Below are 16563 nucleotides of genomic sequence, written 5' to 3'. Positions count from 1 at the left end.
AGCCCATGCCTGCAGAGCGGAGTGAGCATGTGTCCATCCACGGCAGCCCACGCAGAATTACTCTGGGAGCTGGAGGACGGGCTGCCAGAGGGGTCAGAGGCACGTGGGGAATTCGAGGGTTGGCAAAATAGGAGCTGGGGGTTTTGGAGCCGGGTGTTCCACCAGTGGTCGGAAGGCAAGGAGCAGATTTGGAGGGATGAAATAGGTTTGCAGACAGTCTCAGCATTGTTTTTTACTCTAACAGGTCACTGGTGTGGAGGTACAGCTGAAGGAGCTGTGTGGGCTTAGCACTAACTCTGTGTGTTGTACAGAATAAAACAAAACCCCAATAATGATAGGAAAAGGTCAAAAATCTCCCTCAAGAGCATGTGGCTCACTGTGCAGCCAGCAGCACACGTGGCAGCAATGCGGCTGCATTGCTGGGCTGCCTCTGGACCCCCTGCCCCAGTCAGGGACCATCTCCTCTGCACAGATGATGGGGAAACCAGGCATGGGCTGATCTTTGGGTGCCCACAAGCGGGAGGCTGTACCCTAAAGTGTGCCCATGCTGCCAAGCCCCAGCTGTGTCTTCCGCATGGAGAAAGGAACTCCCATTTCCCCCTTTCCCACCTGAAAAGCAGCAGGAAATCAATGGCAGGGTGTGAACATCGGCTGGGCGCTTGGTCTGGATGAGCAAGAAACCCAGTGGTATTTGCTACAGGGATAATTAGAGCGTTTTGTCACTTAGCCAGTGATGGGATTGGAGCCCCAGGCTCCCCCAGGCGCATCTGGCTTTCAGCAGGAGGGTGCTGGGACTCTGCTCCGGTGGGGCTCACCCAGCCCCCCTGCCTGCCCACCCCTCCTCGCAGGGCTGCTCTGCCTTTGCTGCTCTTACCATCGCGGACGTTTGCATCACGTCAGTAGGACTGTCTTTATTGTTCCCACCCAGGAACCCAGACAAGGAGCTCCCACTTGCTGACTGACAGGCAGCGGGGGTTCGGGGGGGGGAGGTCTCCAGGAGCTCTGCCTTCCTCCAGGGGTCATGCTGCCCTCCCTTCTCTGGGTGCTTCATCCCCATTGCTGCTGGGTCCTGTCATTTTATGGCCCCAATGTTTGCTTTTTTTTTTTTCCCCTCCTTCATTTTTGTTCTCTCTTAAAGCCTCAGCCCCTCAAGGCTGGATATTAGATGGACTATTTGCTTAAGGAAATAAAAAAGGACTTTCCAGCTCTCCTGTTCGCAGACAAAAGGCTTTAAAATATAAGCCAGAGGGCTTAGGAAGCAGCAGATAAAAGCAATTTTCCAATGGTTGTCTTAATATATATTGAAAAGCGGTCGCTTTTTGGCTAAGCTCATGATTGGGTTTGGATTTAACTCCTGACCTTAAACACCTCAGCGTGGGGATGCTGCTGTGCCGCTCTCCCTTCTTGTGGGGAATGTGCGTGCCTGACCGGACCCCGAGTGAGGGGAGGGGCGGGGGTGGCAGTGGCTGTGCACTTCCAGCAGTCACTCAAATGCTTTTCAGACTCTCCAGCACAGTGGGGCCTGAAAACAGCATCACCCCGGCACAGTGCATCCCCAAGCAGGGGTGGGATGGCAGACGGGGTGACCCATGGAGGAATCACAGCATTGTGGGCATGAAAACATGAAGGATGGGGAAAGGGGGATAACTTCTGGAGCTGTCTGCCCTGCCCAGCAGTGCTTGGCTCGGGTTGGAGCAGCTCCTCCTGAGCTCTATCCCACGGCCAGGAGCAGCAGCTCTGCCATGTCCTCCCCACATCACGGCAAAGTCCCTTTGTGACTTCCCTCCGAACGGGGATGATCCCTGGGATAGGACCTGTGGGGTGTGGGGGCAGCATCTCCCTGTCACACCGTCGCCACTGGTGTCTCCAGACCCACGTGGAAGACGGCTCGCTCCATCCTGCAGCCTGGCTGTGAAGAAATCCCTGCGTTCCTGCCGTTCTTTGCCATTTAAGGGTTTCAAACAGACAGCAAAGATGTCAGGAAACCACGCGCCACCGCCGCGCTCGCCTCCCCGCGTCGCAGACGGTGCCAGACCTGACGCCAGCCGTGTGAAGGAGAGAAGAGCCACGGCACGGTGGTCCCTGACAGCTTCTCCTGCAGACATGCTGCAGACCCATGTGGCAGCCGGATGGTTCCTACCTGGCCTCATGTGCCAGGGAAGCAGGGGAACACAGAGCTCACAGCCCTGGTGACTGATGAGCTGGGAGCTGACTAGCTGGCACGATGCCGGAATCACCCGCGTGGGGGAACATCCGCCTTTCTGGAGCTACCTGATGCCCTCAGGAGCTTCACACAGTGATGGGGTGCCCGGAGACCTGCACTGGCAGGAGACCCCACCTCTGACTCTTGGGAGGGATGCAGGGCAGGCTGTGATGGAGGAGCTAGGGGTTCTTCAAAGCACAAGGTCCAGCAAGGGAGAGGGTAGCTCTGGCTCCTGGCTCTGTGGGAGAGGAGGAGCAGGCGGTTCCCAGGAGGGCTGTGGCTATGGAGCTGCTGTTCCCCAGTGCGAGAGGGAGCTTGAGGTAAAGGGTGGGAGCCTGTGGTGGGGCGTGGGCTGAGCACTGGGAGGGGGGGGGCTGCGGATGGCAGTAAGAGTTGCAGTGAAAAAGGGACCTGAAGGGAACCAAAAAACCCCAAACTCCAACAAACTCCAACCCTTGGTGGCAGCCTGCCAGCTCCAGCTGGTCTCCTAAGGACATTTCAGCCTGAAAATACACAAATACTCAGCCACAAGAAGTCAAATCTCTGTCACCCGCAGCCCTCCGCAAGGCAGGAAGAAATTCCTGTTGGCTCTGCCAGCCGGGGCTGGGAATGGATTCTCCAGGGGCCAAGGCTGCGGTTCAGCAGGTTTCAGTGGGGGGTGAACGCCTTGTGCTGTGTTTATCGGTCATGCTGGCGGCTCCTCGGCTTCAAACAAATTGTGAGAAGGGAAGAGGTTGTTCCCAAATTCTGGCAGCATGTTCCCTCCTCCAGGCAGCGTGAACTACTGTCTGGCTCCCACCCCTCCGGGCAGGAGCCTTGCCAAGAGCAGGACAGCCCCGATTGGTATCGCAGGGCATTAAATACCATTTCATTTAGTCCAGATGTCAAGATGTGACTAGTCCCTGGGCAGAAGACATTGTTGCTACGATGCGATACGGCAGTGAAAGGTGGCTGGGAGGCAGCAGGTACCACTGTGCCGTGGTCCCCACGGGACCACCTACCTACCTAACTCCTCTGCTCTTTGCAGCGAGGCCTGTGTTACCTCCTGGGTCTCATCAGACAGCTTGGAGAGATTTTTTTGGGGGGGTAAAAGAGGATTAGGAGGGGGGAAGTGACAGCACTAAGACCCCTGACTGAAGAGGTGCTGAGTTTTTAGTGGAGCTGGCTGGAGAATTTGCTTTTTCAGATGGAAAGGCAGCGAGCGAAGCATCGGAGCTCTGGTTCAGCTGGCAAATGCTCTCCTGGATGTTCCCATGTCTCTGGGTGCTGCCACAGCTCCGCTTCAAAGCCCAGCTCTGCAGCTCCTTCTCTTCATGAGAGAAGTAAAGTGGGGCAGTGATGGCGTCTCAGATACCTTCCCACAGACCCAGAGGGGATTTAGTCCTTCAGAAACCAGGGACAGGACCTCCTGCTCTCCCTCATTTCCTTTGAGTTTGAAGAAGCTCCAGCTAGGAAATGGCTTTTGAGACAGTTTTCCCTCTCCCTAACGACTTCCACATGCAGCTTGGGAAGAGAATAGGGATGAGCCCAGCTCTGGGACTGTGCTTTGGAGTGTTCTCTCCACCATGGACAGGCTGTGTCCCAGGAGAGAGCAGCTCTGGCTCCAAGAGGAGCCAAGCAGGGTGGGCGTTATGACCAGCAGCAATGTCTTACGGAGGAGCTGTGCCACGCAGAGTCCTGCAGACCTCTGCTCCCTGGCTACAGGTGAGTGTGCAGGTGAAGAAGTCCAATCCTCACGCTCCCCTGGCAGTGTTTGGTGGGATGGGAAGGTGAACGTTGCTTGACACCGTGATGTTGTCTCCAACCTGCTTTGGGTCAACTGAGGCAGCCCCCGGAGAGGCTGCAGCTGACACTGGTGAAATCTGCTCTCTGGGAGGATGAAGACTGAGGGGAAGGTGCTGGAAAACATCCAGCGGACCTCAAGGACAACATGTTTCCTGTTGTGCCCTTCCTCCAGCTCCCACTCATCCCTGAGTGTACGGCAGTCACAGGTTCACAGAACTGTAAGGGTTGGAAGGGACCTCCAGAGATCACTGAGTACAGCCCCCCTGCCAAAGCAGGGTCCCTGGGACATGCCACACAGGTCGGCGTCCAGAAGGGTCTGGAATATCTCCAGAGAAGGAGACCCCACACTCCCCTGGGCAGCCTGTCCCAGGGCTCCATGACCCTTACTTAATTTATGAGGACTATGAGACCTCTATGAGCCCTGCCATAGGCTCTGACAGGCTGATGTTCAGCCGGTCCCCCCATCTCCCCCTCCCCATGTGTACCTGAGACAGCCCTGCTCCAGGCCTGGCACCAGCAGACGTCACAGAGCTGCTCCTCCCTGCAAACCTATTTGCATCTCATTTGTGGGAACGGAGCAAGGCCGGCGGTTCCAGTCAACCAGCTCTCTTTTGTTTTGCTTATCATAGGGGGAACTTCATTATTCAAAGCTGGAACTTAATTATTCAAAGCTGGTGGGCATATTTACTTACAGGGGTAAATTAACCCATAAATTTAGACAAATGTATCTACTTCTCCGCTTGTGATGTATCTCCCCTTCCTGCTTTATTGGTGCTTGGGCTCCAGGACACAGAGGTGGGTTGTTCAATAAACAGCACAGTGCCAGGCATCCCCATTAACCGGCCTGTTCCATTTATGCTGCTCCTGCCTCCCATGAAATTTGAGCGAGCGCAAGTGAGAGGCACGAGCAAGAAAACCCATATTTTAATGCAAGGGCTGTGATGAGAAAATGGATCTACACACCTGATGGGAATATTAATGCAAAACCTTGACCTATAATTTTTCCTTCTTCAGTCTGGGAGCACCAGCAATGACCGCAGCGCATTAAGATGGACCACATGCTGACAGTCACGTGTAACATCCCTGCCCTGCAAGTCCTAAGGGTTTGCTGCGTGGTCCTGCATAGCTAGGAATGGGAGACCACAGCCAACCTTGAAGATCTTTCTCCCTTTTAAACCCAGGGCCATGACAGAAGGAGCAAAGGGGGAACCCAAAAAGCAAACTCAAAAGCACAGGTTTGGATTGGAGCTCTGGAGTTAGCTCAGGTGGTTGGATGTTGAGTGTTTCCAAGGATGGAGATCTCACTGCCTCTCTGGACAGCTTGTCCCAATGCTGCCTTGTCAGGGCTCAGTCTGGAAGCCCTTCACCACAGCACAACAATATCTGGTTCTACTTTAACTGTTTTTCTCCATCCTGAGTGTGTTTTGCCACGTGGTGGGATGCAACAGGAGTTAGTAGGGAAGATGAGACCATCACACCAAGACAATTCTTTTGTGGGGAACAACACAGCCCCACGTGAGACAGGGTGAGATGAAAGGCGCAGGGGTATTTTATTCTGAGTTTGGTGCCACTTCTCTACGAGGCACTGCCAGAGGAGTTCTCAAAGATGGAGCAACTGAAGCGTTGCCCAGTTTGGGCTTGGCGCTGGGTGCAGACTTGAGGTGTCAGGGCGGCAGTAGAGCAGCAGACACAACTGGTCTCTCTTTCCACTGAGCAGTGAGGGCTGTATCCCTCTCCGGAGGCATCTCTCCCTCCCTTCGCTCCCTATGGAGAGAGCCAAAGGCAACAAGCTTCCCAGCCCTGACACCTCCGCTACGTGTGAAGATGGCTGGGTTGAACGCAGGCCTAAAATATTTCACATTTTCACGGTAGTTTCACAGCCCTGGCGTCACCAACTGATCTTTCAGTGTACTTGGAAGCAGGAGGAGAATAACTGGAGATGGAGCCTGGCTTTCTTGTGTCTATGTACTTGCAAACTGCCTCTGCCTACACATCTTGCAAGGCCTATGACAGTATGGATATGCGCGCGGAGAACCGGTCTGCGTGTGGATGCTCCGTCTGTGCCATTTCCCCCCCCACCACCCCCCGCCTCCCCAAAGTTTGGAGGCCATTCAAAGCAGGTCCTCATCCCTGGGTGGTTTAGATCAAGCTTGGCCTATGCACTGAACTCCACTGACCAGGCTAGTTAGGAACTCGGGGCTAGGAAACACGAGACAATTGAAAAATCTGAACAAAAGTAGGAGATTAAGGAAACCAGCTGGAAACCTCTATTTTGCTGATTTTTGAAAGCAAAATGTGGGTCACAGATGTGCTTCCGCAGACAGAAACTGGCTAGAGAAGAAAAAGACATCAGCAGTGCCCAGACTCTTTGATGATCAGAGGTAGATTTAGCTCCCAGGCACAGAGACAAGAAAGGAAGAGGAGACAAAGTAGGAATAAAAACATAATCAAGAGATTAGGAATGTGGAACTCAACCCGCCCGTAAAGTTGCCTTAGGAGATGATGAAAAAATGCAGCAATGAAAAGAGATGAAACCGCCCGCTGCATCTTACGCTCTCCCGTTCTCTCGCTGTGCTTTGCTTCTCACTGCCCGTTACCCAACCTCCGTCACGGTGTTTTTTACTCCTTTGCAGAAGTGCTGTTCTCTCCTGTTCCTTCACAGGAGCTCGGAGCCCTTGGCTAAGGGCAGGCTGCCTTTGGAGCCTAAAGAAGCAAAGCTTTGCTAGGAAGTCGGCACTGTCGGGCAGGCACGCAGGGTGGAGTAGAAAGCATCCCGCTCCTGCCCATCTTGGCCAGGAGAGCAGAGCCATTACTCACTTCTTGGTTAGGCTAATACAAAATACTAAATCTATTTTGAGTGAAATTAATGAGAGACTAATTGCTGCTCACTCTTGCCGGCTGTAGATCAGCCTGTGCCTTGGTGTCCCAGGGGCTGGAACAGAAGGCTGGTTGTCCAAGCCGTTAAAACAACCTCACGGTAAAGCATGGGAAGAGCAGCGTAGGATGTCGGCAGCACAGACTCTGAGAAGCCCAAGTAGTGCTTCTTAAAAACAGCCAGGCAGAGGAGGAAAGGGGGTCTGGAAAGCACTCAGGGCATTCAGCAGGTGCTTTCTGGGGTGAAGGGATGGGTCTGGACCACTCCTGAAGGTCCCACTGTGCTGGCCACTGCGGGACCTGGTGCTGAGCATCGGTGAAGTGCCATCTCTGACTCCCACAGCAAGCTCCCCCCAGTCCTCCATCAGCAAAACACCAGTCCCTGAAGCTTAGCACCAGAAACCTGAAAAAGGAGCGATGCTAGTCCTGCTCACTGCCCATCACTGTCTGACAGACTTTGGGGACCTTCAGATATGGCTCATGCCTGGAATTTGTTATTCTCAGCCTTAGGGCCATGAAGGTGATCAGGGGGCTGGAGCACCTCACCTATGAAGAGAGACCGAGGGAGCTGGGCTTGTTCAGCCTGGAGAAGAGAAGGCTGTGGGGGGACCTCATTCCTGTCCCTGAAGGGAGCATGCAAACAGGAGGGAATCAGCTTTTCCAAAGGGCAGACACTGGCAGGACAAGGGGGATGGACTGAAGCTGGAGGAGGGAAGGGTGAGATGAGAGATTAGGGGGAAGTTCTGTACAGAGAGAATGGTGAGGGGCTGGAACAGGCTGCCCAGAGAGGGGGTGAGTGCCCCGTCCCTGGGGGTGTTCAAGGCCAGGTTGGATGGGGCCCTGGGCAACCTTGTGTAGAGCCTGGCTGGAGGTTGTTGGCCCTGCCTGTGGCAGGGGGTTGGAGCTCTGTGATCCTTGGAGTCCCTTCACACCCAGACTGTTCTATGACTCTATGATTCTAATGAAAGCACGGTTTGTAGGTGCTGTTTTAAACCTGGTATCAGTGTCAATGAAGATAAGCCCTTTCCCGGGGCGGGCAGGGGAGAGAATAGAAAAACTGTCTCGAATCTTTCACTCAGAAGAAACAACCCCAAAGCATGGAAGGACTAAATGAAAAATATGCCTCTGTTCCCTGGGAGTCCACTGGGCGTGAATAAGTGCCAACTGAGCTCTCGCTTGCATCGCCATCTGGTGCGATGGCATCGGGGCCTGGAGGTGCAGCGGGATGCGTGACAGCGCCCTGCCCTGTGACAGCATCTCTGCTCCCACTGACGGAACCACCAGAGGCTCCGAAACGGCAGCAGGTCCATCAGTGCGAAGGACTTCTGTTATCTCCAGCATCACTGCCTGACTCAGCCTGGAGAAGACAAGCATCCAGCCACAGCACGATAGGCAGCGTGGCCAAGGAGGGAGGCAGCCCGGATCTCCCCCAGCAAGGAGGATTGTGCATCCAGCTCTGGATGCAAGAGATTTTGCTAGAGACACTGAAATTCAGTTCACCGGGCTGCAGCCACACGCGTCACAGCACAGAGCATCCTCAGTCGATGTGTGGAAGCTGCTTGTGGTCTCCGAGCTCTCGCTGACGGGTTGCCCAGCAGCCCGTCACATCGGGAGGGCTGCGCTTATTATTTTCAACTGCTGCCTTGTGTGGAAGGAGAATCAAAATACTTCCCTCGAGGTAATTGGCTCTAAAACAATTGAGGAATTTTCCACGAGGTTGTAATGCAATTAGGACTGGCACCTGATATCATTTATGTCTCTAAAGGTATGGCTTTGCCGTCAGACCCTGTTTCCATAGAAAAAAAGAAAGCTAAAAAGAAATAACTGGCAAGAGGCAGCTGATTTTGGTCCTACAGGCAATGAAATAGAGATTAAGCATGGATGTCCACCCAGCAGTGATTAAAAGGCAGCGTTATGCCAGGATCATCACTGAGATGTAGGTGAGGAATGGTTGGGTAGGATGCTGTGACACCAACCACACATCTGCAGGCTTCTCAGTTGGTTTTTGGTCAACGCCAAGTGATGTGTCATCACTTGCCTTCTGCTGCAGCACTGCAAGAGCAGAACTGATCCTGTGCTCCCTGAGTACCCTGACAGCTTGGACAGGAGGGGCTGGTGCAGACCCAGAGCTACCAGCCCCACCACACAAACAAAACCAGGAGCCACGCCCATGCCTGGGGCCGTGTTTCCATAGATATCCAGGCAAAACCTAAGCAGAGGTGCCCAAACACACAATAACAGCTCCAGAAGTGCATGAGTCAGCTGGTGAACTTGCTGACAAGGGATACAGTGAAAGGCAAAAGCATGGATGTAGCATCGCCCTGTCACCGTTTGGGGAAGCCTCTATTTCTCTGATGACCAAGCACTCCGAGGGTAGAACTGAGGGAACCATCACTCCTCATCCTTATACTTCCCCACATTTGCCAAGTACAGGCCATGAGCCGGTACAGCAGGGCCAGGGACACATTTTGTCTGGTGGCAGGAGCTGCCACCATGGAAACGATGTGGTGAGAAGCCTCAGCCTCTGTGCCTGGGTGGCGGCAGATGCACCAGATCAATTATCTTTAGAAATGAAGAAACATTTCCTCAGAGCCCGGGCAGCTGCTGACGGGCAGAGATCAGGAGGAACCAAAGCCATGGGATCAGACTGTCATGTTGGGAACCTGGCCTCAGGGTCATGGACCTGACCTCAGAGGGGACATGGATGTCCTGCCTGATCCCCTCTGCCTTCAGCAGCCTGTGACACAACATGCATCCCAGCTGGCAAGCAGAACTGCATTCAGCTCCACTGCTATGATGTCATTACTGTTAGTTACAACTTCAACAAGCCCAAATGCAGCTTCTTAACACAGGAGACCATGGAAAGGGATACTCACTATTGGGCCGAGTCATTAAGTTGATATTCCCGGGACCGGTTGAAGCATTCTTGGATCCCGGAATCTGCCCAGAGTCTCATCATAGCTGACAGCAGCTCTGGAGAGAAGGGCTCTGTGTCCTCCATCCGACTTACAACATCACAGACCATCTTGGCATCAGCCTGCAGAGGAAAGAAACAAGAGGTCACAGCGATGCTCGGGGCAGAACTGGGAGCCAGAGGTTTCAGAAACAGTTCAGCAAGCTGTCAGGAATGAATCATAGAATAGAATCATAGAATGGCTACAGTTGGAAAAGACCTTCAAGATCGTCGAGTCCAGCCCTACTAGGTCCAACACTAGGCCATGTCACCAAGTCCAGAAATATTCTTGTATTGAATCTTTTTTCTGATGCTGGTTTATTGCTTTTCCCAAATCCTTGTTCTTTGCCATGTGCCCCTGCTACAGGGGTAACTCAAGTTCCCCCAGACCTCCCCAGCTGGTTGCTGTGCTTTGCGACTCAGAGGGAGAGGAATGGCCTGTGGTGAAGGAGGATGGCGGTGAGGGGAGAGCCAGTGGGATGTGTTCCCACAGCACCAGTTTTGGGTGAGGAAACTGATTCGCTGGAGCGGCAACTTTAGATAATCCTCTGACACAGCCTGGGTCTGGAAGATGTCTCAGATTTAGGATGGGAATGTCTAGACAGCCTGGGAATAGCTGAGTTCAGCCCTGCCATAACAGCCCGCAGTCGGTGATGCTTCACCCCTCTGGAGTGCAGGACACCCACATCACCCGGAGCCATGACCATGACTTTTGCTCTGCAGTAAGGTGATGTCCCACATCACCTCCCCCCCAGCTCCTGAGCCCCCAGGGGTGTTGGCTAATCCACAGAGGTTTTCTTTCGTGGCTTTGAAAATTTGGGGAAAATAAATCTCCTATTTCTACCACTTAATTAATACAGCTATAGTTAATTGGAAAAGAGGAGCTCATATTCCTCATGTGTGTTTACAGCAAACTAGTGAAGCTAACCTCCTGGTTTGATTACCTTTTGTCTGCTAGATCAAACCTGTTCTGGGACAAATGCAGGAGGAAATCTTCACCCTTCCAGGGCGTTTGGCCCAAATCATCAACCGCTGACCAGAAACAGGAGTCTCACAAAGGGCAGTGAGTGCTGGCAGCACCTGTGCTTTGCTGTCACTGTCCCATGGACAAACAGCCCCTCATGACCCATCTCATGAGCAGAAAGCCACCCACAGTTGGGTGGGCAGCTCCTGGGGAGCTCCTACATCCTCCCTGGCTACAACAAGCTCCATCCTCTTCCTCTGCCCTGCCTGGTGCTGCTATCACTCCTGTCCAATGCTCAGATTTAGGAGCTATGGTGGGAACAGCCCAAATGGGTGGCTCTCCCTGCGTACCACAAAGCCAGCAGGTCACTCCTTGGGGCGTGGGTGCCATTAGAAGTGGAGAAGTGCCAGTGCTGAAGAGCAGCACAATAACCTAATCGTGTAGGTGGGGAACGACACGGTGTATGACACGACTCCTCCGCAGCCTCTCTGTTGAACACTGATCTTGTTAAAAAATCACCAGTGCTGCAGACTGAAGGCACTGGAGATTTCCGTGCTCAGAGAAAAGGACACCAGTGTCCTGAACATCCAGCCTTTATGGGCTGGAGAAGTCTCAGTATTGTATGGAGACACCATGCCATAAAACTTAATGGGGTGGAGTCTCTACGCTTTGAAGACTTTATGAACATAAAGTCCTTCTGGCAGAATATTTAACTTCCTATTCTGGTGCCCAGGAATAAGGAACAAACCCTCTGTACCCACTCTGCTCGCTCTGGAGCAGCAGTCTTGGTGACCCACACCTCCAAAGCCCAGACAAAAAACCTCAGAGAGTTCAGTTCATCTCAAAACCTGCCTTAGGATGCTCTGTGAGTCCATAAATCATTGCTACGGTCTGCCTGCCCTCTGGAGCTGTGACCCTGCTCCTTTCACAGCCCCCAACGAACACAGAGGCTGCTGATGGCACAGCCCTGACACGCATGCACGGGTGATGTGGAAGGAGCACCCATGCTTTCGGTCGGGTAGGAAGGACTGAACGCCTTTTGCACGTTGCCCTGTCTGCTGGGGAGGGATGGTGGGTACAAGATGCAGAAGATGGCAGAGGACATCTGAAGCTGGTCCTGAGCCATGTGGATTTAACTGCAGGCTGCCTTCTGCAAAGCACCCGAGCGAACGGCACGGCCCTGGGTGCTTCTGTGCTGGGAAACAGCCGCCTCACTTTTTCCACTGCTGGGACTTGCAGGAGTCCCCTGTGACTCCCCAGTGCTGGAGGGTTTGGGCAGAAGACATGGATATACAGTGATGCCAGGGCAGAATGGGCATCACCAGGGGCTCTGGCTGTGGTTGTCAGGGCTGTCTGGGACAGGAGCAGGGCTTGAGCTCGTAGGGCAGGGGGAGTATTTTAGTACTTGCTCCCCTGCATTCACCAGAGGTCCCTTTTAGGGGTGGGGGAGGGTCCCTGCAGCCAGAGTCGCCAGGCAAGGGAAAGGCTCGTAGGAGAATTTATCACTCCTGCTGAATGCTCATAAAAATAGTCCAGACTCAGTTTTATTTTGTGGAGTGAGACTGAGCTCTCAGTCTTATAGGCACAGAAAAAGCAGGTGGAACAAGTCTTTTTAAAAATACTCCTCTCCCTCCTCCCCCCACTGCCCCCCAGGGATGAAGCCCCTCCATCTGGGAGCATGGGGCCATCCAGGAGTTGAGGCATTTCTGAGATGACTTAATGAGCAATTAAGGATCCAAGAAGAGCAGATACCCCTTTCTTTTCTCACTCTCCAGGTCGCAACTCAAGCTGGGAATGACATTAAAATCTCCAGCCCCCCCTGGGCCCAGCAGGTAGATTTTTAAATACTCCCTGATTGACTTTTCCCTTCCCGCCTCCCCCCGGGTCTGGCGCTCCCGCTTTTCCCGAGGTGAGAGGAGCCGAGCCTCCTGCCACGCTCAGCCTCTGTAATGAAGCCAGCAATTAAATGCAGCAAAACAAAACAGACTAACCAGTTGTCATCGTCATCCCCCGCCACGCCCCCCACCTTGCAGTTCCCATCCGAAGGGGGTTTCATTAATGAATATCACGGTGGTATTTCAGCTACCTTGGGAACTAAAAATAGGCAGTGCTCTGCCCTGGGGATGGCTGGAAGGAGCCACGGAATGGTGCAGGGCTCCTTCCCCCTCTGCAGTCCCTGCCTTTCTCTGGCTGCTCTGTCTCCTGTCCCCTCGGCATGAGCCAGCTGGGAGGAGGGTGATGGCTTGGGCAGGTTGTCTTCTTTCCGGTTCTTATCTGGCAGGAGCATCCTAGCCCATCCCCACAGCTTCCCCATGAGTGCTGACTGTGTTTGTCTCTAGTGGGGAGCTGGAGCTGGCTGCCAGGGTTTGGCTTGGGGAAGCATCCGAACCCCTGGGATGGAGAACAGCACGTCCAGCCGTTAGCCATCAAGCTGTACAACCGCATTACCCAAGGACAAACCTCCACACCTGTCAGGGAATGGAGCAGGCTCTGTAGGGCCAGGCAGGGTGGGTTTCATCCGCACTGAAGTCCATGGGCAGAAGTGAACATGAAGCCTGTGAGCTCAGCGGGACGTCAGTGCGTCTCCATTCTTGCGCCAGACCCATGGTACAAGTCCCGTTCATAAGGAGACCTTGCTGGAAGGGAGAAGGGCTCCTCTGGCAGCTGGTCCTTACTGGCACTCATGTTCGTCTCTGTGGACAACTCATTTACCCCCACGGCGATACAGACCACCCCTAATTATTTGCTGCTCACCACCACCCACGATCAGGTACCAACAGAGCCGCTCCTGCCCTGCCCATGTAGAGTCATGCCAGGGTGGGTCTCAGACCCGCATCTCTCCCATCATCCCAGGGTAAATCCTGTCTCCCATCCTTCGAAAGTGCCTGGACACTAACTAGGGGACTGTTTTTTTTTCCCCTCCATTTTTTCCCAAAGGATTAGGGTTCTGGAGGGGGAGAACTGAAGGAAAAGGCAACACCTTGTGTGAAGCTATGCGGTACAGATCTGCTAAACCTTAGGGAGCAGCACTGGCTCACACCCACATGAGAGCTGACCTGGCTGTCATATCGTACTGTGCTTTCCTTTTGGCAGACTGAATCCCAGTAAATATCATTTTTGCTGTTATTTACTCTGATTAAGGGTACTGGTCGCTCAGCCCATCTCACAGGTTCACACTGGAGTGATGTTGGACTCAAAGCTGCGTCCCAGAACATTTTGGAAAATACCCTGGGCGGTGGTGGGGAAGACAAGCATTGTACTTTGCTGTCAGCACAAGGCAAATCAGAGGCACTGCACTAATTATCAGCAAGCCAATCCTGTGTAACAACCTGGTGCAGAGCTGAGCAGAGTAGTGGCCATCAACAGCCAGGGACCTGATGTCTAGAAAGCATCCAGCATCCACAAAGGATCTCATAGGAGAAGGACCTTCTCATGGGACCTGGATCCCATGAGCTGTATGTGTGCCTCTGCTACTTCAGTGAGAAACCAGGTCCTGTAACTTGGGGGCAGAATGTGGCTCATAAACCGAAAACCTCCTCCTCCTCCTCCTCACAGAGCATCTCAGAAGCCTGGACCCTGCTTCCCAGCTGAAGCGTGGCTGCATCGCAGCAAAAGCCGGTTATTTCCACCCCATTTGCAGCCCAAATGAATTCTGGAAACAAAGCAGAGCTGGTGGATACGCCTCTTCCAGAGACATGCAGGGCCCAGATCCAAGTCCAGAGGAGTTTCTGTAGATGCTGAATACATAGCTACACGTATGACTCCTCCCTCCCTCATTCTCTCTTCCTCACATCTGTTATGGAGCTGACCTCTCAATCTGTGGAAATCTGTCTGGCATGGAGCAGCTGCTGTGCATTGCAGCAGAGACAACCTCCCCCCTTCCTCCTCCACTCTCCCGTCCACCTTCACAGCACTTCTCCAAGGCCTCCCACATCTGCTTGGCACCTGGCTTGCTGGGCATGCAGTTCTGAGAGCCCCTGGAAGGTGCCCAGCTAGTGAAAACTGTTCAAACCTATCCCTCAGAGAACAGCCATGAGGTGGGCACCCAAACTACATTCCCCTCACCTCACACCTGTTAGTCGGCATCGGATCTGGAAAGCTCAGATCCCACCACCACGGATCCCAGCGGTCTGGGGAAGAGGGGTGTGCACCCACACGAAGCTCAGCATAGAGCTCTCTAGCAATTTCCATCACACAGCAAAGCTGAGCCTAACTAAGTTAGAGATGGTCAGCTTTCCACCACATCATCCAACCCATCTTCTACCCTGCCCATGGGAAAGGGTTCTCAACAGCTTGACTGGCCTGGCTGCTGTCTGTCCCCAGGGACAGGCTGTTTGGTACAGAAAACATAACCCAACAGCCGTGGTGACGTGCAGACCCCTCCTCCTGGCAGTCAGTAAAGCCCTGGGTTTCACATCCTTCTGGAGCCACCAACTGGGTTGCCAAAAATCTTTGGTGTGTTGGGTACTTGGTGTAGGATCTCTGTCCTGAAGCCTTGTTACTGCTGTGGTTTCCATCTGCTGCTTCCTATCTGGGGAGCTGTTAGGCAGGACTGGCATTATAGATTCTTGTGGCTCTAAGGCAGGCTTTGTGTTTGGTGCTGCTTTTATTCCTTTGAAAGGGTTCCTACAGCCTTATGTCCTGTAGGAAATGGCAGTTTGCTCACCGGTGAGGTGGAAAAACCCCACCAACCAACAATGCAGAACTCTGCCTGCAAGAGGGATTCTGCTGATGGGCAAGTAACGCCCTGAATTTTCTTTCTTCTAGGAAGTAGTAAGGTCCTCCCCTGTCCTTGAGGACCTCAGAAGAGCTTCTGAGCTGGGTGAGACCAGCACAGCGGATAGCTGACCTGATTTTTCTAAGCAAGGGCAGGAAAGCCAGAAAACATGTGTTAAATGGTCTCAAAATAGGTCCTGACCCACTAGCTGCAATGCAAGGTGAGATGATGTCACTCTGTCTGTCCCAGCCACTGGGAAGAAGGCATCCCTGAGAGACTGAGAGCCACTGCAAACTCCACCAGCGTCCCTCTGAGGGCAGGATGCTTTGAAGGGACCTCTGTTCTATGAGCACCGAACAAAAGAGCTTGGGATGGGATGAGAGAGACAGGGGACCTCAGCCGCATGGCTTCATGCTCTGCCACAGGGACGAGGAGGAGGCTGGGAGCACAGAAAGATCAGAGAGCAAAATCTTGCAGCCTACTGCCCTTCTCTTCTCTGTAAAATCCTCTCTGCTGGGTAAAGGTCTGTAAAACGTGAGGGCACCGGGGTGTTTGTGTAGCAGGGAAATGCCCAATGTACCGTGGTGAGGAAACTGCATCATCTCCTGGCGTTCCTAACAGAAATGGCTGGTTTACATTCCTTGCAAACTGCATGGCCAAGGGGGAGTGATGGAGATTGGGAACCCGCTCTGAGGTTGGGAATTCCCGACAGCTACAGCCTGCACATCTCCCTCTCTTCAAATGTCTTTATGATTTTCCACACCGACATCTCTCTAGGCAGATGCTAAGGGTAGCAGGGCAGAGGGGATATGCTTTCCCACCCCAAGGGGGGGAACTGGGCTTTGTCTTTGGAACAGAAAGAGAAACCATCCCCTATGGTGGGAGTATTCCCAGGACAAAGCTGGGTTTTATTTTATATTTTTTTTAACATCTCTGGCTAAATGCTGCTCGTGTGTGATGATTTATAGGGCAGCGCCTTCCTGCTGGGAAGCCGTGCGGCGCTGGAGCCTAGCAATTAGTTTAATGCTCAGAGCTTGATGCTGAACGCTGGGTGCTAATCTCTGCTC

General features: G+C 53.3%; 1 protein-coding gene across 2 annotated transcripts in view; it reads right to left on the bottom strand.

Annotated features, from left to right (window-relative positions):
- Positions 1-16563, bottom strand: part of GNAO1 (G protein subunit alpha o1) — a gene marked incomplete at both ends in the record, with an annotated part of 134699 nt that overhangs the window by 35056 nt on the left and 83080 nt on the right. For both annotated transcript variants that reach the window (XM_084270030.1, XM_084270029.1), the window contains one exon: positions 9739-9899. In XM_084270030.1, coding sequence (XP_084126156.1) covers positions 9739-9899 — 161 coding nt within the window. The remainder of the gene's footprint in view (positions 1-9738; positions 9900-16563) is intronic.

This window comes from Gallinula chloropus, assembly GCF_964237585.1.
Source record: "Gallinula chloropus genome assembly, chromosome: 13".
Classification (NCBI taxonomy): Eukaryota; Metazoa; Chordata; class Aves; order Gruiformes; family Rallidae; genus Gallinula; species Gallinula chloropus.
The sequence above is the reverse complement of the archived record's forward strand: the minus strand, read 5'-3'. Positions and strand labels throughout refer to the sequence as shown.